The sequence below is a fragment of the Tinamus guttatus genome, unplaced genomic scaffold, assembly GCF_059628265.1.
Source record: "Tinamus guttatus ecotype Peru unplaced genomic scaffold, ASM5962826v1 Tinamus_guttatus_pri_ptg001602l, whole genome shotgun sequence".
In the NCBI taxonomy this organism is placed as follows: Eukaryota; Metazoa; Chordata; class Aves; order Tinamiformes; family Tinamidae; genus Tinamus; species Tinamus guttatus.
Genome location: NW_028290136.1, coordinates 2,537,249 through 2,560,821, shown reverse-complemented (window position 1 = coordinate 2,560,821; position 23,573 = coordinate 2,537,249). Strand labels below are relative to the sequence as shown.

Here is a 23,573-nt window from a genome sequence, read left to right as displayed (position 1 = left end):
AGGCGAGCAACATACATCACTTGTATTTCACTACGTGGTTTGTGGCGTTGGTATTTGGTGGTCTCGGATTAGTTTTGGATGTGATGATTTACTGTTGGAGAAGAGCATGAAATAGCACCAAGAGTGCCACCGATCTTGGTGTAGGGAGCATTGCAGAAGCGTAACGAAATTTCTTGTGAGAGATGAGGGTTACAGGGACAGCTGTGTTTTGTGTAGCCCCGGAAGGTCATTGGATATTGATGATGATGGAGAAGCGTTTACTGTGGAAGTAGGGAGTTGACAGAAGCCTAAATGAGAGTAACTACTCAGTATAATGCTGGGAGAAGAAAAACAAGGTTTCGGAAAAGCAGAAAGCCATGTCAAGTTTATTCTTTAAGCCATGGTGGTTAGGTAGATGGCAGGAATGTCAGAATGAAAATAATCTCCAGATGACAAGTTTTTGTGACAACCTTGATAGTATGAACAAGCCAAAGGGACCATCCCTTTCTTCCTGAGACATTATCAGCTTCCTCAGTCTAATACAGAGTAGTCCTGCTCTGATATTGTCACAAGCTGACCGCAAGTATATCTGTAGAGAAAAAAAAAAATCTATTTTGGTCCAGTCTGTTGACACCTTCCTAAGAAATAAGACTGCTTTCCTTTCATGAGCTAATACTGACTTAACAGAATGTCTTTCCTGTTACAGTGGAAATAAAATTGTTTTCCATCATCGATTTCAACATGCTTATTATAATGTGTTTATTTTTGGCAGAGTGGAGTGAAAAGCAGATTCGCAAAGTTCCAGCACTGACACTTTCAAGGTAGGAGTTTCTGCCCTTGAACTTGGAAGGAAATTTGTCGCCATGTCCTTTTTGTCCTTTTTTTACCACAGGAGTTGAGTGGTAGCTTAATCTAATTCACACTAGCTTTGGTCCTTGTCCCTTTTAAAAATTCTGAGTCAGATGATGGTTTAACTCGTGCCCATGTAGTCTTTGATTCCTTTCTCCTGACACAGCTAGCTGGGGTACCAAGTTAGCAATCTGCTAAAAGTAGCCTAGTCAGCTAGAGGAGATACGATCACCCGCCCTCAAGAACTTCTGGTCTCTGCTTGACAAATGTATGCTTAATTATTTCAGGTAGGGGTTTTTTTGAGAAGACTGAAGCTTTCCTCTTCTTTCTTTTTTTCTTTTTTCCTTGTGGTCTTTTCTTACGTTGTTTGGCTTGTATGTTTGCCATCTATTGTGCTTCATTTCTGCCTTAATGTGGTACTTGTGAGTCTTCTGATAGTGATGTAAGTTTCTGTAGGTTTCTATGAGCCTGAACTCCCGGTGAAAGAAATCACAGCAGTGTCATCTTCAGTGGAGTTCTTTGATATCATTCAGTCACTGAATTTAGCAACAGAGGTTGGACAGAAACCTCCTTTAGCTTCAAGACAGGATTCTTGTAAAGAATCTAAGAAGTGAAGAAACAAGAAAATAACAGTTTAGCAAGAAATCATGCAGCCTAGGATCCTTGTGCTCAGATCATTGCCATTGCCTGATACACGCTGATCATATTCAGAGGTATTCAGAGGACACTGGAGTTGCTTATCAGTGGTTTATCGAGCTGGGAAAAGCCTCTTTTGGATACACCATGGGAAGAAGTCTGTATGTAACGCTGAAGATGTGGATTGTGACTTCGATGAATGACCGATGAAGCTGGAAGTAATGTCTAGCCTGATGAGATGATTTGGCAGAGTTGTGGTTATGCTGTAATAGCTATTAGATTATGACTTTATAGTTTAGGCTGGTTGGGTGTAACCTTCTTTATCGGATTCTTGAGATAAAACTCTTTCATTTTATGGCAACTTTCTTCTCACTGTATTCTGTCAGTAGATATTAAACAAACAGACCACAACAATAGTTACAGTCTTGAAATACGCGCTTTGTTTTTTCTAAAGATGCTTTCATAAGATTTATAAAATGGTTCATCTAGCCCCAATCCTTTTGTTTTAACTGCTATCTGATTTTCTTAGATGGTGAATCATTATCAGAATTCCAGCTTGTGTAAAGCCGCATCACTTGCCATGGTTGGTGTGTGTTGCACAACTTGAGAAACAGGCAAGATAGAATAGTCAGTCTTTAAGCATTGTTTGAAAAAGGAAATCTTGCACTGTCAAATTTTAGAACATTCAAATTTTAGAAGTTAACAAGTCTGTATTAATCTTCAGAGCTCCAACTTGACCAGTCCTGGCTCTTTGGCTGGTGTTCTCTTACTCCTTTTCAGTAGATGTCCATTTACCATGTACCTGATTCTGCCATGCTAATACATGTTGCATGAAGTTTCATGTTTCCCTCATGCACCACTTTGTACGTGTTCTCTATATAAGACTACATTAGAAATTGTGTTTTAGATATTGCTTAAGGTATCACACTCAGAAAGAGATTTAAACCTTCACGGCTCTTTGATAGCAACTTGCAATGTCACTGTGGATTGAAAAACGTGGATTTGAACTAGCAGGACTCACCTGTTCTTGTAGGGGGTGTGAAGGGTGTAAATTTTTGAACTTAACAAAATCAAACACCCCAACTACTGATAATCTGTTTTACTGAAGGTTGGTTGTGATGATTAAAGAAAAAAAATTGTTACAGTATAAGCATGAGAGAAGACCTATTGTGATACTAGTATAACAATTAATTATTCACTACAATATAGCTCAGTTGAAAAAAAAATCATACATTATTCAGTCAAGTTATTGGACTCAAAATTGTTTTAGAGTTTAAAGGGCTGGGTAACTATACTGCTTATAAGCTAATGCATTTCTTTGAATGTTCTTAGCTGTGAAATGTTGTGTATGTTTAATTCTCAGCATCTCAGAGTAAGCTGCTGATTTGTTAGCAGCTGTTGAATGAATCTCTGGTGTTTTTTGTATCTTAAATCATAAATCATAATCATTGCCTGATCTTTTTTTATTGTTTCTAACATTTTCAAAGTGAGAAACTTTTGCCTACACTGTAAAAGGCCGAGATAGAAATTCCACCACAAATATCTCTACTTTTTCTTATATTTTGCCTAAAGAGATTAGAAAAGCAGGAGCCAAAGAAATGCAGAATTATATTGCCCTGAGACCTAAACCTTACTCAATTTGATCTTAAACCAGTGACTGCTTTAAGATACCATGAATCAGTATCACAGCTAGCAACACCTATATGGTTGCAGTGAGAAGTTTGCATTGAAGGCTTCAGAGGGAAAGATTTGTATCAGGCTCTAGTAGCTCAGGTAATGCTATAGCTTAAGAGGGTGACAGCTTAGTCCATTTGAACGATGTTTTCAAGGAGGAGCTATCTTTTTTTTTTCTTCTTCTTCTTAAACCTGTATTAATTTTTTTTGTCCTTTTTCTTTAAGGCGTCTTTGTTAGTAACTGAGCCAGCCCACTCAAACAGCTAGTGTGTTGCAAGCCTAATACCTATGCAAAATTTAAAAGGAAAGAAATCTAAGCACACGTTGAAATGCGGACAAAAGAAGACTCAAATGGGTGTGTGATAGCATGAAGGTTTTGTTGGCAATGTATGAGATGCCCACATACGAGTGAATTATGCAGGTCACCCCAAATGAGTTGCAATAAAAGCTTTGTACTAATATGAACACACCTATTTATAGAGGCAGCCTTTTGACTAAATATAAACTGCTCCCAGTCATGTCTAGACCGACATCAGAGCTATGCTAAAGTTCAAAGTGGGGTTCAGAAGAAAGAGTATAAGCTATACTGATCTTCAAGCTGCTAAATATTTTACTTAGCATCCAGACTTTGTGAAGGGGTTACATGTATGAATGTCATGGGACACAGAGACATCTTTTGCTGGAGACATCTTTTCTTTCTCCTTTTTAAGTGTCAGAAGTATGTCTGGTGGATGTGACCTAAAGCTAAATATTCTTCAGCATGTGTTTAAAGCTCTGAGAATGTATCAGTGGGTGGATGGATGCATAGATCAGTAAATGACTTTCATTGCTAACTATTTTCAGCAGTTGAGTTTTAATGAGTCTTTCAACTGTTGCTGCTGCGTTTAATCTGCTCGCTTACTCAGTGTTCAGCATTAAAGAAGCTTTCTAGGACGTTAATGTTGTCATGATTGCAGAAGAGGTTAGTTTGATTGTGTTCTGCACAGACCTTGTGTTCAGAGTTCCTTTTTAATTGAGAAATATATGCTGTGCATACAGATAATTAGGATAGATGAGTGTGTGTTGTGTTTGGATATGTACTTCCAAATATACAATTGCTATATTAAGATAAATAACTCAGAGTGGATGGAGTTATAAACAAAAGTCCTGATTCTGCAGCAGTGGTCTTGCTCTGGCACGTCCTATACTTGTCAGGGGGTTCTCCTTTTGGATTTGTGATTTAATATGTATCGACAGACAGTGGAATAGAATGAAAAGGACCGGAAAAAGTGGTTTCCCCTTCACACACATACCTTTTTTTTTTTTTTCCTCTCTTTTCTTTAACATGACAGTTGTTTAGTTTACTTGATAGATTGCCTAATATCTCTGTTAAATAAGCATAGACCAGCCACTCTTACAGATGGGGAATACTAAAAAAGTGTAGCATACCAATGTGAAGAAAATACAGTGATATTTCTGGTAAGTGTACTAAAAAAACAGGAGCTCTGATCAAATGCCAGCGCTTACATCAGTCCTCTTCGTAATCTTTCTTGCTGATCTGTGACTTTGACCTTGTGTTTGTATGTCAATTCTATTTTAGGGATGCACAAACGAAGTTCAGTTTAATAGGATTTGTACTACAGTTTCATAGGATGCCTCAGTATAGAATAAAAATTAAAATATTTGAATAATCCTTCTGTTTTTGCGAGTCTTTTTTTCTGAGATTGCAGATTGCCCACAGTGGCAGTTCTTTGTTTTTGTTAGTTGTGTTTAAAAGGAACCTCTTTAGAAAAGTCATCTTTATCTTATGATGACCTCCTAAGTTCTGTATAGACATTTAGCGGAGAGGTGGAGTCTTCTCTTAGTGAGAGAATCTCACAGGTAGCAACGCTCCTGCTTCTTTAATTTGACCATTTGGCAAGTGCAATTTGGCAGTGAAAGGAATAGGCCCTGCTCTGTCCTCCTCCACCACCACAACCACTCCAAGCATGTGTTTCCCTATGGAGGACTGCTCTGCTTTCTGATCTAGGTGAAAACAGCCTGTCAACATCTTTATTTTTATTTTTGCCATGATCATGTCCTTAGTCCTACTTGCTGCTTAGGTGCTTTCTGTACGAGTACTAGTGTCAATGCAAGGAAGGCTGCAGGCGCAAGCAGCCGAACACTGGCAGAGGGAGTCAAGGCTGCACGTTTTGACAGCATCTTTACACATAAAGGACATGAAAATTCCTGTGGAACAAGATTCTTGAATGTGCTTAAATGTGTGGCTTCTGAGCTATTTTGTTGTTTTGTTTGTTAACAGAGGTCTCATCATCAACTGATACTGTTTCCAGATAGGAATGGGGCTCCATGGGCTTTAAACCCCTTAGACCGTTTCACTGATACCACTTCTGCTTACCAGAGTTCCTGAGTATGAGCTTAATTTTGGGCATACGGTAGCATGAACACATGCTTTAAATGTGTTTTGTATGACTAAATGCTCATAAAGACTTAGTGAAATTGTTGGTTGGGCGGGCAATGTGGAAAATGGCTCCAAATTAGTTAATGCTTCTGTGGTGGCAATATGGAATGAGTGTTTATTTTTAATAAATCTTTCAATTTGGGATAATATTCTTCTATGTAGAAAATTACATACTTTCTTCAGAGATCAATAGCACATCTGTGTTGTTTTGTTTTATATAGTTTCTAAATGGATATGAGTACCTGTTTCAACTTACTTGACACTAATGGAAAAAGCAGTAATGATAAATAGCCTTTTCTTGCTATTTTGCAATTATTTTCTTCACGCAGCATTCATAAAAGACAGATATAAAACATATTAGTAAGAGCTGTTTTCCACAACTTTGTGACAGCATATCATTTCTGCTTAAAATGCTTGTCATCTTTATCAACATAAAAATTTGAGAAATTACTTCAAAGTGTGTGTCCTTGTCTTGAGTGTTTAGGGTAGCTAAGTACTTCTTTCTCTCAGACATCCACTGTTCCTACCATCATGACTTTGTGGCAGTAAATATAGAATAAGTCTTTTTGTTTTTTAGTTAAGTCAGTATTTTAGTCATTCTGATTTGATTCTTGGCTCAAGTTGAACTGCTTCCTGATTCCTAGTGTTTGAGAGTATTATAAACTTAACTAATTACTTCTTTGTTATATATGCCTATATAACTTAAGCTTTTAATTTTTTACTTGGGGACTGATGAAGGCTTTTAGATTAATTCTGGCACAATGCTAAGTTGTTGAACTTTCTTTTACTGCATGTTGTTAGCTTTTTCTCCCATGCTTTGCTAATGGCGCACTTTTAATTTCATTTGATACTAATTTAATTTCTGTTTTGGATAAAAAATCAGTTTGTCATTGTTAATGAACTAGTAGAGTCTTCTTGCTAATGCAGCTTTTTCTTTCTTACTCAAGTGGAATTATATGAGTCTTTTTTGTCCTTAGGCTTTTGAAACATGATCTGAAATAGGCTTATGTCCCCCCAAAATGGAGATTTATATTGTTCTCCCTCTCACTAAACACAAATCAATTGTCTGGATCATTTCCCCTCCCTCCCCCACGTATCACTGTGCATTTCGTAAGACTGCGTCATTCTATATGTGGCTATGGAATTAACCTGATTTTGCCTTCTGTTAGTTGAAACCTGTTCTATTGAAAGTAAGTGACTCAAATTCAAAACTAATCATGAGACAGTAGGCCCTAAGTAGAGCACAACTCCAGTCAATAAAAAGCTGTTATTTTTTTTTAGGTAGTGCTGTGTTATAGCTTTACTTTTGTGCAACCCAGTCCTGGTTAAAATAACATAAAATGACTTCTCATGTGGCAGGTCACTGAACCTGTAAAGTTAATGCAGCCACACCCACGGTGCTACTGAGTAATATGCAATTTTATTGATGTGCAGTGGAGATTTGGCCATATCTTTACATCTGCCCAACAAGTAGAAGGTCAGAGTTGTGTGGAAATGCATTATCTGCATGTATTGATCATAACTCAGAAGCATGACTGTTGTGAGGAGGACATCGATTTCTTCACTGTATTTTAATCAGGTTCCATTCCTGAGGAGTTGACATACAGTTAAATGCTTAGTCAGTGATTTTTTTTCTTCCTTCAGGTTTTGGAGGGAATGGAAATCTGTTTGTAAACTTTTTGACTATTTTAATGTAAGTGGTTTGCAAATGTTGGAAGGATGCATCCACTCTCCACTCTTTTGTACTTACTAGTGTAATATTTTATTAGAATTTGTTTGATTTCCTCTGCCCCAATGTGAAAAAAAGATCTTGGCATGTATTTTGGAGCTTATTTGCCTTTGGCTGCTTGAATAAGAAGTCCCGATTAGCAAATGTCTTCATGCTTCTTGTATTTCTGCTCTTTGACAACCACGTTACTAAAGTTCCTGCCCTTGCTGGGGGGTGTTGGGGCAGGGGTCGCTGCTCTGTCTTACCTGCTCCCTCCTTCACCCTGTTTTCCGCAGCAAAGGATCAGTGAGTTGTCACTTGTAGGGGAGGCTTTAGGGGTCAAATCTTCATTTCCTTCACAGGTGGCATTTGTAGCTTGAAAATTTGTTTCATTTTGTGCTAGAACTGGCGGAGTTGGCAGAGAAAGTCCCCCTCTTTCTAAGCTGGTGAACGCATGTTAGCAGAACCTGATCAACGAGCAAACTCAAAGATGCCCCTTGCAGTACGGTTGCAGTACCGAACAGAGCCGCCATCCAGGAGTGTTTGTGAACAAATACATGTGCGTGGGTCTGCACAAAGGAATGGATGGAAATTTATGTGAACTGCTTGTTTGCAGAGCTGTGTGGAAACACACGCCAGGTGGGGTTTTCCACAGGCGACCTCGGGGGCTTCCCAGCTGCACGGCCGGGCCTGCTCCGGCGCCTCAGCAGCCCGGGCTCTCTTGCCTGTGCTGCAGGCCGCGGTAGGGGCCAACCTCTGCACAGAGGGGCCCCGCGCTCGGATTGCCGTCACTTGCTGTCCTGGGAGAGAGCTGGAGCAGGGTTACACGAACGCACCTTCTCAAAAAGCTCTGCCCTGGCCATTGCCTGTCGTTTAGCCGGTGCTGTTCAGACGTTAGATCTTTGATGTGAGGCCTCCAAACTGCCTCCGAGGGTGAGGAGTTGGGCCTTCTGCTCTCTCCTCGTGTGCATACAGCGTGCCCCCTCTGCTTGGCCACCTCCCTGAAAGGGTATCTGCTTAAACACAGAAATCTTTCTGACATTTCCTCACCTCATTGGAACAGACAGCAGGAATATTATATTCCCCTTTGATAAATTACACATCGTCCCAGAGCTGGTATGGCCTGGCCTGGGTGAGTCACGGATTCCATGGCTGGGAGAATCCCTTGTGAAGGCAGGGGCTGGAGAGCACCGAGATTAGATGTCTGGCTCCCCCTTTGCATGCCGGACAGAGAGCACGCATTCGCAGCCTCCCCTTCCCAATGCGGCTGTGGGGCCGTAATTAGCACCTGCATTAATTAGCATTTACATTTAATGCAACAGTCCTTAAAACAAAGGCCTACATAAATCTTTTAAATCTACATAATTTTTTTTTCTTTGCTCAGTTGTACAGTCCTATAATCTGTCATATCTTAATAGAAAAAAAAAAAAAACATTTCTTGTCTGCTGTGCCGTTGGTTCTGTGTTCATGTCACTTTTATGTGGCCAGGAGCGTTCTATTACTTGGGCTTTGTGTGCTTTATCCAAATGGTTGATTTGGCATCTCTTCTTGAGCTGATCTCAACCATTAACAGAATTTTCTGCAGTATTTTTCAAGACTCTACTGTCTGTATTGCTAAAACCATCAGAAGGCTTGGTTTGGTTTGGTTTTGGCCTCTTCTACCTTTTGCCCCCAAACACTGAGTGAGGAAACCTGTCCCGGCCTCAGGGAAAAGGCCTTTCCTTTCTGCTTACCTGTGCAGCAGGAGTTCACCAAAGCCACTGAGCTACTGCCCTTGCTAGCCCTGCCCTTACCCGGAGGGGAGATTTAGAGTGAGTAAGGATCGTGTGTGTGTCCCTGTGTGTCCGTGCGTCCGTGTCCCCCAGCAGGGAGGAATCGCCCCCCGTGCCATGCCGTGCCGGCATGGGGGCTCCCGCTGCTCACAGGGTGGAGGCCACGGGAGCGCCTTCAGAAATCCTGGCAGCGGCGGCAGCAGGAGGGAGCTCTGCTTTGCTGCAACGCGAGTCCCGGGGGTGCCTCTCCCGACTGCCTTCTAAAAGCAACAGGCTCTTCTTGCCGCGTTTGAAATGTCCTTTCGAGCTGGACACTGAGCCTAACGAATGAGCAAATTAGTTATCAGCGTCTTAGGAAGAAGCTTAGCTTTGCTTTCTCAAAGTGACATCCTGTCATTGTAGGAAAAAAGGAACTCAAAGTTTATTAACTCTTTTTAAAGAACACCTGCTGAGTCCCAAGTTCTTTAGATGTGTAACTGTAGGAGAATTCACTTATTGCTGAGTTTTGCTCCACAGTCTGATCACTTGTTCTCTTTTTTCTTTATTGTTCTTGAATTTCATTTGCGAAGGGAAGCTTCAAAATGTCTTGACAGCCTGAAGCAAAACTGTGAAGAGGTCTCAGCTGCTCAATTCATCTCAGTAGATTTCCGACACAGAGCATGGATTCAGCAAAGCACTTAAATGCTTGATCCTCCTAAAGCATGTGCTTAAGTGCTGCTGAAGTACCTGCACATTGCTGCAGCTCCATGGCTGTGCTTTAGTGGGCTGTTGAATCAGGCCTGTTTTAAGAACCTGAGTGAAAAGAGTTGACTAACACGCTTATCCCCCGCCTCCCCATTCTGCATGCGTCCTGCCTGCCTGCCAGAATCAAAGAAGCACAAATTGAGTTTAATAGCCAAATAAATCATTCTGGGACAGCTACTCTCATTTTCTATACTCATGTTTAGTTCACTGAAAGATTGCGCAGCAATTTCCAAGGCATCCAGGAATTCTTTTGTAGAGCTTAATTTCATTGTGCTCTGCAGTCTTTCACTGTAGACAGCTCTAAGGACAGGGAATCATTGAAAAATCTGTTTTAGGTTCTACCTCAGCTGAAGCAGTTGAGCAACTTGCAGTCTTTAATATGTTTATCCTCAATTATCTCTCAGAAGTTTGCAGCTATTATTACTCCACTTGGGAATGTGGGGTATACAGAAAAGCAAAAACAGAAGTCAGCCTGTCTGCAGCACTGTGGGTAATTGGACTCCTGGATCCCACACTGGCGCTCTAATCACTGTACTGTATTTCTCAACTCTATAATAATTAAAATGACTGACTAAACTACTGGTTGATGTGGTGGGATCTAGCCACTTCATTTGGGAATACAAGAGTGGGAAGCTGGTGAGCCAGCGAGAGACCTTCTGGGAGTCTTACAGTAGGTTTTAACTAGACATAATAAACTGGACACAGTTTATTAAAAAATTTTAAAAAATAATTTTGTGCACTTGTTTGGTTTTTAGCACTACAAATTCATATTTTGATTCATCTCTATTTAAAAAAAATCATAAAGAAGTAAAATAGTTTAATCATGTCAGAAAAGAACTTTGGAATCCAATTAATAAAGATGCCCATGTATGTCTATGGGTGCCCATCTAACTGTATATTACTCATTCTAACAATATCTGTAATTTGGGTGATGCCTGTTTCAGTAGGTGCTCGTGTGTGGAATCTTCTAGCCATTACTGATTTCTGGGATGCATGCTTTAATTGTTTACACAAGCATTTCTGTATGATCTTGAATAAAGCCTGTGGAAGACATACAACCTCTTCTTACGTAGGTATATTGCAGCATTAATGCTTTGTGGTAACTAGAGGATCTTTTAAGTTTATTATGGCCATTCTAACTAAATGTGATTGCCAGGTATACCTGTAGTTTGCAAGCAATGCAAACTCCAACGAGTCAAAAAATAGAATTAATATTTTGGACTTACACTTTTTTTTGTAGTTCAGGGTACTTGCTAATCCTTTCTTTCTAGGCCCCTTTTAAAAAGATGAGGTCTCATTTCCACCGTACAACCCTTCTACGAGAGTGTCTCCCCATGCTGCAGCACTTGTGTTGCTTCTGACTACGTAAACTTGATAATAGTAGCTATAGTCTGTGTGTGTTCACGCAGGACTAAGAGCTGCTGAGAAAGGAGCATTTATTTATTTGATAGGATACAAAACTCTCTAGAGATGAGGCAACAACCAATCATATATATACAATAGTTAAATCTGATATACTTTCTTGGCCATCTAATTTATCAATTTCTTTTGTTATAGCAGTTAAATATGATCTTTAGCTCTAGGGAATCACAGATGCTAGAGGCTAACAATTAGAGTTTCCTTGCACCAAGGTTGCTTTAGTTTTTTCTAGGCTTTAGGAGTTGAATTGTTGAAGGGCTTCTCCATTCACTTTGTTCTACCTTGGTTCTTTACTTTCTTATTCTCTTTACTAAGTTACTCAATTCTGGTAATTTCTGGAATCTTATGTAATAGCAAAAATAGTTAAGAACACTTTAATGGGTCCTGGGAAGTTCTCTGGTACAATCTATATACTCCAAAAAAAAAGTTGCTAAATGACTATTAACAGCTGAACACTTAATTTCCAAAGCTGTTTATGTTTCCATATGAACACGTCTTAGATCAGCTAGTGACAGAAGAATGTACTGGGTTCAAAATTCACTGGAAGAGCACACTTTGATATTTGATACCTGACTTCCTGTCACAAGAAAGTGTAGTTTTTGAAGCTTTTTGAGACATAATTTCAGTTCTTGACAGATGACTTCATTGCATTTTCTTATTGTACATTAGGTCATGCAAGGTTTCATAACACTGTAATAACTGATGCAGCACTGGATCAAGGCAGCCTTTTTAAAAGGATTAAAATAATATTCCTTATTCCATATACATTTTGTATTTTTTAAATTTAATTCTCTTTAATGAAGTTTCCCTTGGATCAATTCTGCAAAATTACCAATTTCAATTTACCAAGCACCGAATAATTTCACAAGGAAAAAAAAAAGTGGGAAAACACTTCTTAGAATAAGTCCTGAGTGTAAACTAACCTGTCTACAAGTGTCATCTCCTGAGGCAGACTTTCTCAGTACCTGAAGGATTTGCATTAAGTGCATTGTCTTTTTTTTTAATTACCCAGAGCTGTAAAAAAAAAAAAAAAAAAAATCTTACTAAATATTGGCTTAACTCGCAGGGCATTTGCTCAGGGATTTAACTTAAAGGTGACCTGTAAGGCTTTCTTTACCAGCTAATAAACAAACCTGGAAAAATATCTACAATTTTATTCTTTTAAAACACAAGGTATTGAGTGACGCTTTCTCTCTCTCTCTCTTTTTTTTTTTTTTAAGAAGGGTATGCTGTGATTCATTCCCCTTCGAAATATGAAAAATATGACTAGCTAAATATATTTTTCCAATATAAAATGCATTCCCAACTCTTTAAAACAGCATAGCTGTGTTAATGCTGCACTTGTTGGATACTTTGGATGCCTGATGTATTCTTCAGAAACTTCCCCATATACACACATATGTGCAGAATGTGGAAAATGGACTGTCTCCTTGTGGGGAATATAGGAATAGTGTAAGAGTAAGCAGGGATGCAGAAGGACGGCTAAAGCCCATTTGGAATTAAATTTGGCAACAGCTGTCAAGGAGAAGAAGGGCTTCTTCAAATACATCAGTAGCAAAAGGAAGACTAGAGAATGTGGATCTGCTGCTGAGTAGGGTGGATGCCCTAGTGATAAAGGGTACAGAGAGGACAGAGTTGCTGAATGCCTTGTTCGATTCAGTCTTTGTTGCTTGAACCCGCTCTCAGGAATCCCAAACCCTGGAGACGAGAGGAAGTCTAGAGAAAGGAGGGCTTTGCTTTGCTTGAGGAGGATTGGTTAGAGATCATTTAGGCAGACTCAATACCCACGGATTCACAGCCCTGATGGGAAGTACCCATGAGTGCTGTGGGAATTGGTGGATATTATTACTGAGCTACTCTCCATGATCTTTCAAAGATTATGTAGAACAGGAGACATGCCTGAGGACTGGAAGAAAGCCACTGTCCCTCCAGTCTTCAAAAGAGAGCAAGAAGGAGGACCCAGGAAACAACAAGCCAGTCAGCATCACCTCCATCCCAGAAAGATGATGGAACAACTTATCCTGGATGTCATGGCTAAGTGTTTGGAGGACAAGATGATGAGGAGGAGTAGTCAATGTAGATTCACGAAGGGGAAACACACTTCACCAATCTGATAGCCTTCTCTGGTGGAATGACCATCTGGGTAGATGAGGGAAGAGCAGCGAATGTTGTCTACCTTGACTTCAGCAGGGGTTTTGACATTGTCTCCCATAACATCATCATAGGCAAGGTCAGGAAGTGTGGGTTGGATGAGGGGACAGTGGCATGGATTGAGAACCAGTTGAATGGCAGAGCTTAAAGGGTTGTAATCAGTGATGGTTGGAGGCCTGTATCTGGTGTTTTTCTTCAGGGCTCAGTACTGAGTCCAGTAGTGCTCAACTTAATCATCAGTGACCTCGATGAAGGAACAGAGTGCACCCTCAGCAAGCATGCTGATGATACAAAACTGGGAGGGGTGGCTGATACACCAGAGGGCTATGCTGCCTCCAGAGGGGCCTGGACAGGCTGGAGAGATGGGCAGAGAGAAATCTTGAGAAGTTCAACAGAGGCAAGTCCTGGGTCTTGCACCTAGGAAAAAATAACTCCATGAACAAGGGCAGGCTGGGGTTTGACCTGCTGGGAAACAGCTCTGCAGAGAAGGAGTTGGCAGACCTGGTGGACAAGTTGACCGTGAGCCAGCAATGTGTCCATGTGGCCAACGCCAATGGTGTCCTGGGGTGCATCAGAATGATGGCAGCAGTTTGAGGGAGGGGATCCTTCCCCTCTGCTTAGCCTTGGTGAGGCCACACATGGAGTGCCGTGTCCAGTTCTGGGCTCCCCAGTACAAGAGAGTCCAGCATAGGGCCGCAAAGATGACTAGGGGCCTGGAACATCTCTCATGAGGAGATGCTGAGAGAACTGAGCCTGTTTAGCCTAGAGAAGACTGAGAGGGGATCTTCTTGATGTGTACAAATATCTTAAAGGAGGGTGTCAAGAGGATGGGGCCAGACTATTTGAAGTGATGGCCAGCGACAGGACAAGAGGCAACAGTCGCAAACTGAAGCACGGGAAGTTCCACCTGAATTTGAAGAAGATTTTAATTGCGAGGGTGGCCAAGTCCTGGAAAGTGTTGTCTGCAGAGGTTGTAGAGTCTCCTTCTCTGGAGATATTCAGAACCCACCTGGACATGATCCTGTGCAACATGCTCTAGGATGGTTAGACAAGATGATCACCACAGGTCCCATTCAACCTCAGTGCTTCTGTGCTTCATTCTGTGATTTATTCCCCAAGGATTCATTATTTCTGACTTTAATTGTTTAGGGCTGAAACTTTACAAAAATCCAGTAAGAGGCACAATGGACTTTGAAGCAGCAGTAATTTTGATAGATACATTCAATTTGGATGAATCCAAGTTTAATTTATAATCATACCTTTGTATAAACACTGCAATATCTACAAGTAATTACACAAACTCTGTTTCAGGCATACGTGTATCTCTGAGGTGTGAGAGAGAAAAATAAGAGGAGCACTGAGATTCTGTTACTAGCTTGAAACTTTTCATTTGATACTTAGATATATGGGCATATGCACTTTACACTACAATGCATTGCTGGTGTTTCAATTCTGTTTTGAAATAACTCAGCGCTTAAAATTTCTGTGGATGACAAATATCACAGTAAGGGAGCGTTTCTGTGGGCAGTATATATGGTCTACAACATTATGTTTGTTAAGTTGTCCTTTTGATTTACTTATTTAGAACTTTTTTTTTAAGTGCTTGCAGTTTTTGAATTAAAAATTGGCCTCAGGGAAATCAATCATAAATATTAATTCACTTTAAGGAGGCAATGATTCCACCTGCATATGTTTGTTTAAAACTTCTAAATATAAATTTTCATTGTACTTAGAGTCTCTGAAAGAAAATTGCAGAGATATACATGTTGAAAGATCTCTTTGCTCCTATTGAATACTTATGCTAGTTTAGGACTGAATGAGAGAAGGACTTGGCATGCGTGGTATAATGATCTAAATATTGAACTGTGTTGTCTATCTGAACTGTGTTCATGCTGTCATTGACAAGTGTAATACAAATAAGAGATGCATCTGACGTGCCTGTGGTAAAAGTGCCATTGTTGTCCTTTTTAAAAATAGATTTTTTTACAGTCTACAGCCTCATCCAAGGAAGTATTGAATAGACATGCTCTGCAAGAGAACTACTTTGGAAATAACTGTGAATGGTTTTTGTTGCGCTGTTTTACATGTCATACATGGAAAAAATGCAGAAGTCAAAGTCCTCACATAAAGATCTACCAGGAATGCCCTCATAAGCAGTCTTTACTGTCTTTCCATTACATGTCCTTTCTAATGGCTTACGGTATTTGGGAGTTGTAAGAATAACAGTTTTTCCTCCTGTTGTGCCAATGGTCTAGATTTTGCATTACTGGTTAGTCCTGGGCAGTAGGATTTACTTGTTTCTACTTTTAGGCATGTCATCTACCTATCAAACAAAAATAAGGCTATATCTACTGATGCTTGCAACAGGTTCAGTATAAACCTAAACACTGACTTTATGCACATCTTTATTAATTCTCTTTTACAGTGGCAATCTTCATGCCCTGTGTATTTGTGCAATAAGTAGAAAGGTCGATGCAACTGTCAAGTAAAATCCAATATAACTGCTAATTCTGCGGGGGGGGGGAGGAGATGTAAAGCAGGGAACACTTTGAGCAATTTTTGAACTGCTTTGAGATTTTCCATTCATGGTTGCTGTTCCTCGTTTTGCACTGTAGAGTAGAGAGAGGCAATAAACCCTTATGGGACCTATCCTTATGATAGTTTACTTTGGGTTAAGTTTTTTTATAAAATTTTCTGTCTTAATCATTTTCATCAAGTTCTTCTAATTGTTTTCAGTGAGCTATTTGCATCACTCTTTTTAATTTCATCTGGAATATTTTTTCTTATATGTCCTGAATCCAAAGAAAATCAGAAAATTCCTTGTCTAAGAAAATATATTCAAAATACCGTATGCAATTTCTGTAAATCTTACCCTAAATCTTCTTTCATGACCACTTTTTTCTGTTTGTTTTTTATTTAGGGAAATTATGTGCTTGATGGAGATGGAAAAAGATGAAAGAAAGGCTGGTTTCCTGGACAAAGGTGAAGACGAGAAATATTTAGTGGAACTTTATTACCTTGGAACCATGTTCTGAGTACTCCTCCTAGACATCTTTCATAAATGTTCTCTATATCAACAGAGCGATACAGTTGAATTTTTTTTCATCAAACAATATTTGCTGGAAGAAGCCTGCTTTGAATATAACATTTTGCATTGTTTCAGGTTGTGAAAAAAAAGCTATAGACTTCTACATGTTATTTATTAATTCTGCATCTCAGTTGAGCTAAAGCAATCTAGTCTTTGAAGTGATTAGAAACAGAGCCCTCTTGGATACTCTTATTGAACATGACTCATGGAGAAGAGCTTGGCTCTGAGATGCACCAGGATTCTGTTGTTCTAACTTACCTAGAGGGATTACTAATGCATCAAGCAGCAGGAGGCTCAGGTACTGCCGTCGACAAAAAGTCCACTGGGCATAGTGGAGAGGATCAAAACTTTAAGCTTTCTGGAAATATATTTCCCAGCTGTCAAAGTAATGGTCAAGTTCTTAACACAAATACGTATCAGGGATCTGGCATGCTGCATCTCAAAAAAGCAAGACTGTTACAGTCTTCTGAAGACTGGAATGCAGCAAAGAGAAGGCGGTTGTCTGATTCCATTGTGGATTTAAATGGGAAGAAGGAAGCTTTGTTAGCTGGCATGGTTGAAAATGTGCCTAAAGGCAAACAGGATAGCACATTACTTGCCTCTTTGCTTCAGTCATTCAGCTCTAGGCTGCAGAGTGTTGCTCTGTCACAACAGATTAGGCAGAGCCTTAAGGAGCAAGGGTATTCCCTTAGCCATGATTCGTTACAAGTGGAGAAAGATCTAAGGTGTTATGGAGTTGCATCCAGTCACCTGAAGACTCTGCTGAAGAAGAGCAAAGCAAAAGACCAGAAGCTGGACAACAGTCTGCCTGACATAACAAAGAACCTTCCTAAAGAGAGGTTTGTAGAATCTCCTCATGCAGTGCAGAGTGGACCTAAAGTGGTAAATGAGCCACTGTCATGTGCTGCAAGATTACAGGCTGTTGCAAGCATGGTGGAGAAACGATCCAGTCCTGCAGCTTCACCTAAGCCCAGTGTAGCATGCAGCCAGCTAGCTTTGCTGCTCTCAAGCGAAGCTCATTTGCAGCAGTACTCCAGGGAACATGCTTTAAAAGCACAAAATGCAAATCAAATAGCAAGTGAGAGACTCGCAGCTATGGCCAGGTTACAAAAAAGTGCCCAGAAAGATGCTGGCCAATTCAGTGTATCAAAAGGAATGACAAGCCATCTGAATGGTCAAACAAGATCATCAGCCAAAACAGTGTCTAGCAACAGCAATATGCCCCCATTTCAGAGCTCAGCGGGAATGATGCCTTCACCTCCCAAAAGTGTGGGATACAAAAGTACTTCGGAAAGAAGTAACTTGAAAACCTCTCCCAGCAACAGCTTGCTCTTGCATCTCCTGAAAAGCCAGAACACCCCCAAACAAGCAAGAGGGCATGAACACAGTGAGAGAGCCAGCATTTTTGAAGAGAGCAGCACGCCAACGACTGTTGATGAGTATTCAGACAACAATCCGAGTTTTACAGAAGATGACAGCAGCGATGACGAAAGCTCCCATTCTAACTGTCTTCCTATAGACTTATCTTTTAAACAGAGGACAGACAAACCAGATGTGGGTCCATCTGCATCTCTGGATAACCTGACTCAATCCTTGCTTCATAACTGGGATCCAAAAATTCCTTGTCCAGAGAACAAGGAAGACAAAGACACTCCGAAGGCTTCTAAGTTGAATCCCCATCAGAAAGTAACACTGCTTCAGTTATTACTTGGCCATAAGAGCGAGGAAAAGGTAGACAAATGTAACGACCCTCAGGGACCACACAGTGCAGCTGATGTGGCAAAATTCACTGTACAGACCGGTAAAAGGACTCCTGTTACTGACAGTCCCAGTGCAAACCGCATGACTCCATTAAGCACTCCGCCTCTGCTTGCTTCTACTAAAGCAGACTCTCCTATAAATCTCTCCCATCAGTCTTTTCTGGCCATGAAGCGCAGCTCGCCACCATACGCCTGCAGCATCCAGCCAGATAGGCTGGTGAATCCCGCATCCAAACATTTGATAGACCTCTCTAAAAGCAAAGAAATCCAAGGAGCCAAGCTGAGCCGAAATGACAGCCCCCAGAACTCCTCTGCTTTCAGTGCCAGCAAGCTGCTGCAGAATCTCGCCCAGTGCGGAATGCAGACATCCATGGCAGGCGAGGAGCAAAGAGGCAGCAAGCAGCTGCTGGCCGTGAGCACGGAGAAACCTGTGGGCTTGATTGATAGATTGAACAGCCCTCTGCTTCCAAATAAACTGAGCGCGCATGAAGAAAACAACAAAATATTCAGTTGTCAGCCTGCACCCTCTGAACAAGGACTCCCAGGTTCGGAAATAGAAAATCTCCTTGAAAGGCGCACTGTCCTTCAGCTGCTTCTGGGCACTCCAAATAAAGGTAAAAGCGAAAAGAAAGAGAAGGTGCTTTTAAAAGACGGAAGTTCTCAAGAACAGGTGGACAAGGCTCTGAATGAACAAATACTGACAGTGAAAATAAAAACTGAACCTCCTGAAGAACCAAATGCTCCTTACAATTCAAATGCACAACAAATACGAGAGTGCAAGGGTAACAAATTTCAAGGATATGCTCATTCACTGCAGAGAAACACCGTTGCCTCTCCAGCATCTGAGGACTTAAAATCTGAGCCTCTTTCACCTCAAGATTTCTCTTTTTCCAAAAATGGCCTGCTAAGTAAATTGCTGAGACAGAACCAGGATAGTTACCCTGCAGAGGAGCTGGACAGAAGTCACCGAAACAGTGAGCTGGCACATCTTGAATCAAAGAGTCTTTGCACAGTACCGAAGAAGAGGAAACTTCATGCTGAGCCTTCAGAAAGTCCACTAAAAAGGATGAAAAGTAATGTGTCTGATGCTGCCAGCAATCACGTTTCCCCGACAGAGGCGCTCTATGGGCCTTTGCTTAACCAGCAGGAACTGAAATTCAACAGAAGTGATGCTGAATTTAAGTATGCTGCAGGTCATGGTTCAAATAGTGAAAGTGAAAATAGGAGTTGGTCTAGAGATAGTAAAGGCTTTAATGTGTTGAAACAGCTGCTTCTGTCAGAAAACTGTGAGCGAGATCTGTCACAACATAGGAATAACATACTAACTGAGGGCAAGAAAAAAGGAAACAAAAGCAATGCAACTGTTAATAAACCTGAATTCAGCATTTCTTCAGTAAATGCACTGATGGGAAGTCCTGTGCAACAGAGCAGTTGTGTAGATCACAGAACATTTCAGTATCCGGTAGCGGTAAAAAGTCCTGCCAGTTCCCCCTTCCCTGAACATTTGGGGAGTACAGTGTCTAGACCTGAATCCGACCAGTTTGGTGTGTGTCCCATGCCCAGTGAAAAAGGACCCATCAGATGGGTCATCACAGGTATGGACAAGAACGATTACGAAAAAGAATCTCCGAGACTGACCAAAACCAACCCAATATTGTATTACATGTTACAGAAAGGTGGCAACTCTGTCAGTAGCCAAGAAGCACATGACAAAGACATTTGGAATGAGCCTTCATTTGCTGATAGCACAGCCCGTGTTACAATCAAAGAGGAGCTAACATCTGATGCGGAGCTTAAAAGTCCTTTCAACAGCTTACGAAGCCCTTACAACAGCCATATGGGGCACAAGGCCTCTCATCAGCATGGTGTGAATGGAGAAGTGCATGGACTTTTGGAAAAAGTGCTAACAATCAAAAAAGAGCCAGAATAAAATACAGCCTCCCAATGAGTTTACAATCGGTGGTTTTGAATCTTTGTTAAAAAAAAAAAAGAAAGAAAAAGAAAAAAAATAATAAAAATGAGTACGAACTTGAATACTGTATAAATTGAGCATGATTTGAGAAGAGCATGGTCTAATTGAAACGTTTTCATTTGATAAACTTTTTATTTTTCTGGTGATGTTATTTAAAATACATGTAGATAAAAACTGCTTTATAATAGATTGTCACAAGGAAACTAGAAAGGTTGTAATTTGTATGAGACATTTCTGTATGCACCAGATTAAGTTATGGGCACTCTTGAATCAGAGTCTTACTTGGATTTGCAAGTCCTTGGCATAACATAAAGTATAAGCGTACAGCCTGGGTGGTGGTAATGCTGCGTTTCCTCCCTCCCCTGTAAAATAATCCTTTTTTTGGGAAGCCTAAGCATAGAGACAGTGTACTTTTTTTGAATGTTTAATATGTTTTGTGAAATTTTAAGAATAACTTTTAAGAAATGGAGCAGTACGTCCAAGGTATTAGCTCATCATATTAGAAGACCTATGTCAGTGTTAATAATTGAAATGCACTGAAATGTAATTTTTAGTGCTTCCAAATTTTTATTGTTATTTTTAAATCTTGTTTGTGGTCCTTCCAGAATAGTGGTGTAACATCTACTTTTTTTCTTCCTCCTCACTTTGAGAAATGCCATCCTCACAATCCTTAGCTGTAGTTGTAAGTTCTTAGTTATGATTAAAACCTTTTCCTAGATTTTTATATAAACAGTAGATTTTCATATACTCTGCAAGTACCGCATGAGTCTTCTGTTGGTGCATTCCTGTCCCTTCCCAGCTTAAAAGGGGAACGTCAAAATGTCTCTTGGAGCACTGAAAAAGCCTGTCATTGATTTAGTGAGGAAAATGGTGGAAAGTTATGAACCAGATAATGCGAGCTGTTTGCTTAGTACCATCTTGCGTCCTTTGCAGAAGAGTATCAGCTGCACTCAAGTGCTGCATCTGACTTCCGCTCGACTACAGACTAGGATTTTACTGAAAAATGCGTTGGCTTCTCTCTACAACTAGGGGAAACAATCCATTTCCTAGGGGAAACAAGCCAATATTCATTACCTACCCAACAGCTGATACACTGCTTAATGCACTACCCTCTAATCGCAGGAAATTTGCTTATAGAATATTTTTTTTTGAGGGTAAAATTGTGGGTTTTTTTCATGTTCTGTAAGGGGTAGTGGAATATGTCTCACAAATCTCTCCCTTTGCCCTTTTCCTTGATCCCCACCTGTGCTGTGATGTGTAACATCTGGCAGGATCAGTCTGAGTTAGAAGTAACTGAATATTGCAGTGAAAACTGATGCACCATAAAAGAATTGCTGAGTGAAGAGATCCTCACAGCTCCACTTTCCATGAGGTCCACATGGAGCCCTTAATTCTCCCGGGGCAGGGGGAAAACAAAATCAAGCTCCTTTAAATTATACCCATTATTAGTAACTGTAAGGTTTGCTGCATTTTGATATAGCCCCCCAAAAGTATGTTCTGTGCAGACTTAACCTATAATCCCCACTGTTATCAGAAAACAGTTCAGTATTTAGTTTGTGCAGATGCATTCTCTCTTTTTAATTTTGATTATTTTCACAACTGAGCACCGATGGCGTGACAGAACTTTGCTGTTTCTGCACATCTCAGGTGGCATAGGAGAGAGGACCGATGGGGCATTTTGCTCTTTTTTTCTCTCTGGTTTCATTTCACAGACCCTTTTCCCTAGTCGCTAGTCAGAGCAGGCTGTTTCTTCCCTTCTTGTCCCTGCTCCGAGTCCAGAATCGGCTTGCAGCCTTTCTAGTGCAGTCCCTCTGAAAGGGACTTATCCCGGGTGCCAGCTGGCAAATGCACCACTATTCTGCTTTATCCCCCCAGGGGATACGTTCTTCTAGGGAACACAAACATTTGGCAGTATCTAATATAAAACATTCCCCTAGGTTTATATGAGAAATAACAGAGCAATTTAAAGATATATTTTTATGTTATTTGGGTGAAGCGTAATATATTAATGGGCTGTACAAAGAAGATTTATATTTTAAAACCTTCACACAAATTTAATGTCATTTTAAATGTCATTGTTGGAAGTATAATATAAAAATAAAATTTTGTTTGTCTTTAATATTTGCATTTATAAGTGGCCCAATGACAATTCAAATGTGTCATAGAATAATCATTAACAAGATAAAGTATATTTTAGATTGACAGTGGAAATGAATTCTTTTTATATGAGTCAACCCAACATAAATATTAAAAAAGATGGTATTTGTTCCATCCGTTAAATGTCTCTTAAAGGTCTTAATTGATTATTTTTTTGAAACAACATGTATATAGTTAGGAAATATATGCAATATAGAATAATAGATGGTCCCCAGACTAAATACGTAGCTATAAATTTACTAGAAGGTCTCCACAGAAAAAGCAGCATGAAATGGTGTGAGATAATGTATTTGGAAAACTTTTCAGCAAAACAAAATTCATCTGAAGAGCAGGGAACATTGTCTAACTAACCTAACAGAAAGTAATACCGGAGTCCCAGGAGTGTACTTATCTATGTATTTATTCTGTGGCAGTCTATTGTTATAATAAATACTTTGGAACATTTAGTTTTTAAAGCTTTATAAAACATTTAAGTTAAAATGTTAATTGCCAAACAGTTTTATTGGTTTAGCTTTCCTCATAGGTGATGTTAATAAAAAAAAAAAGAGTATTGCCATTCTCACGGACGTCAGTAAAGTGTAAAAAAAAATTATACAAAAATTTACTTTCTGGACATGCTGTTCATAGAAGAATCTCAATTCCTGATGAAGACCTGGCAATCTCAAGCCGCGTGTAACATGGTAGAGTAAGGCCCTTGAGAGGTAGACATGCTGACCTGATGCTCTTCAGTCAGCCACTGAGGGTGACAACTCTCCTCTGTGCTGCATTCTCCAGTATCACTCATGCTACTCCTCCCTAGCAAAGAGAGTGCTCTCTGAGTCAGCCCTATCCACAATTTTAAACCTGAGGGATTTCATTTTTGTTAGTTTTGATTGCTATTATTCTGTAGCCCAGATAAGCAGGAAGACACCATCATCATTTTCCTTGGGGAGTTGTCCTTCTCAGTTGTCCCATGGGAAAAGGGAGGTGTTGGAACAGCTGGATGTGCTGTACCAGCAGAAGGACTACTTGGGCAGGCCACATTGACCCAAGCAACCCAAAGATCTTCCACTCCCACAGCCCCTGTAGGACGAGTGACAAACCGAGGTGCAGAGTGCCACCTGCCCCTTGGTTCAGTCGACATTTACTCCTAGGAGCCAATGCAGTTCAGCTGTCCCCAGGACGCCTCCTCTGATGCTACAAGAAATCAGGCAGAGATAAGGCAGGCTAAAACAGGAGGCTGAG

At 40.3% G+C, this 23,573-nt stretch overlaps 1 protein-coding gene across 2 annotated transcripts in view; it reads left to right on the top strand.

The window, feature by feature from the left end:
* NRIP1 (nuclear receptor interacting protein 1) overlaps positions 1 to 21,006 on the top strand; it is a 63,278-nt gene extending 42,272 nt beyond the window's left edge. The window contains exons 2-3 of one of the 2 annotated variants that reach the window (XM_088539334.1): positions 752 to 800; positions 16,293 to 21,006. In XM_088539334.1, the coding sequence (XP_088395460.1) occupies positions 16,659 to 20,150 (3,492 nt within the window). In that variant the 5' untranslated portion in view covers positions 752 to 800; positions 16,293 to 16,658 and the 3' untranslated portion in view covers positions 20,151 to 21,006. The remainder of the gene's footprint in view (positions 1 to 751; positions 801 to 16,292) is intronic. The other variant, XM_088539335.1, reaches the window with a different exon arrangement.
* The last annotated feature ends 2,567 nt before the right edge of the window (positions 21,007 to 23,573 follow it).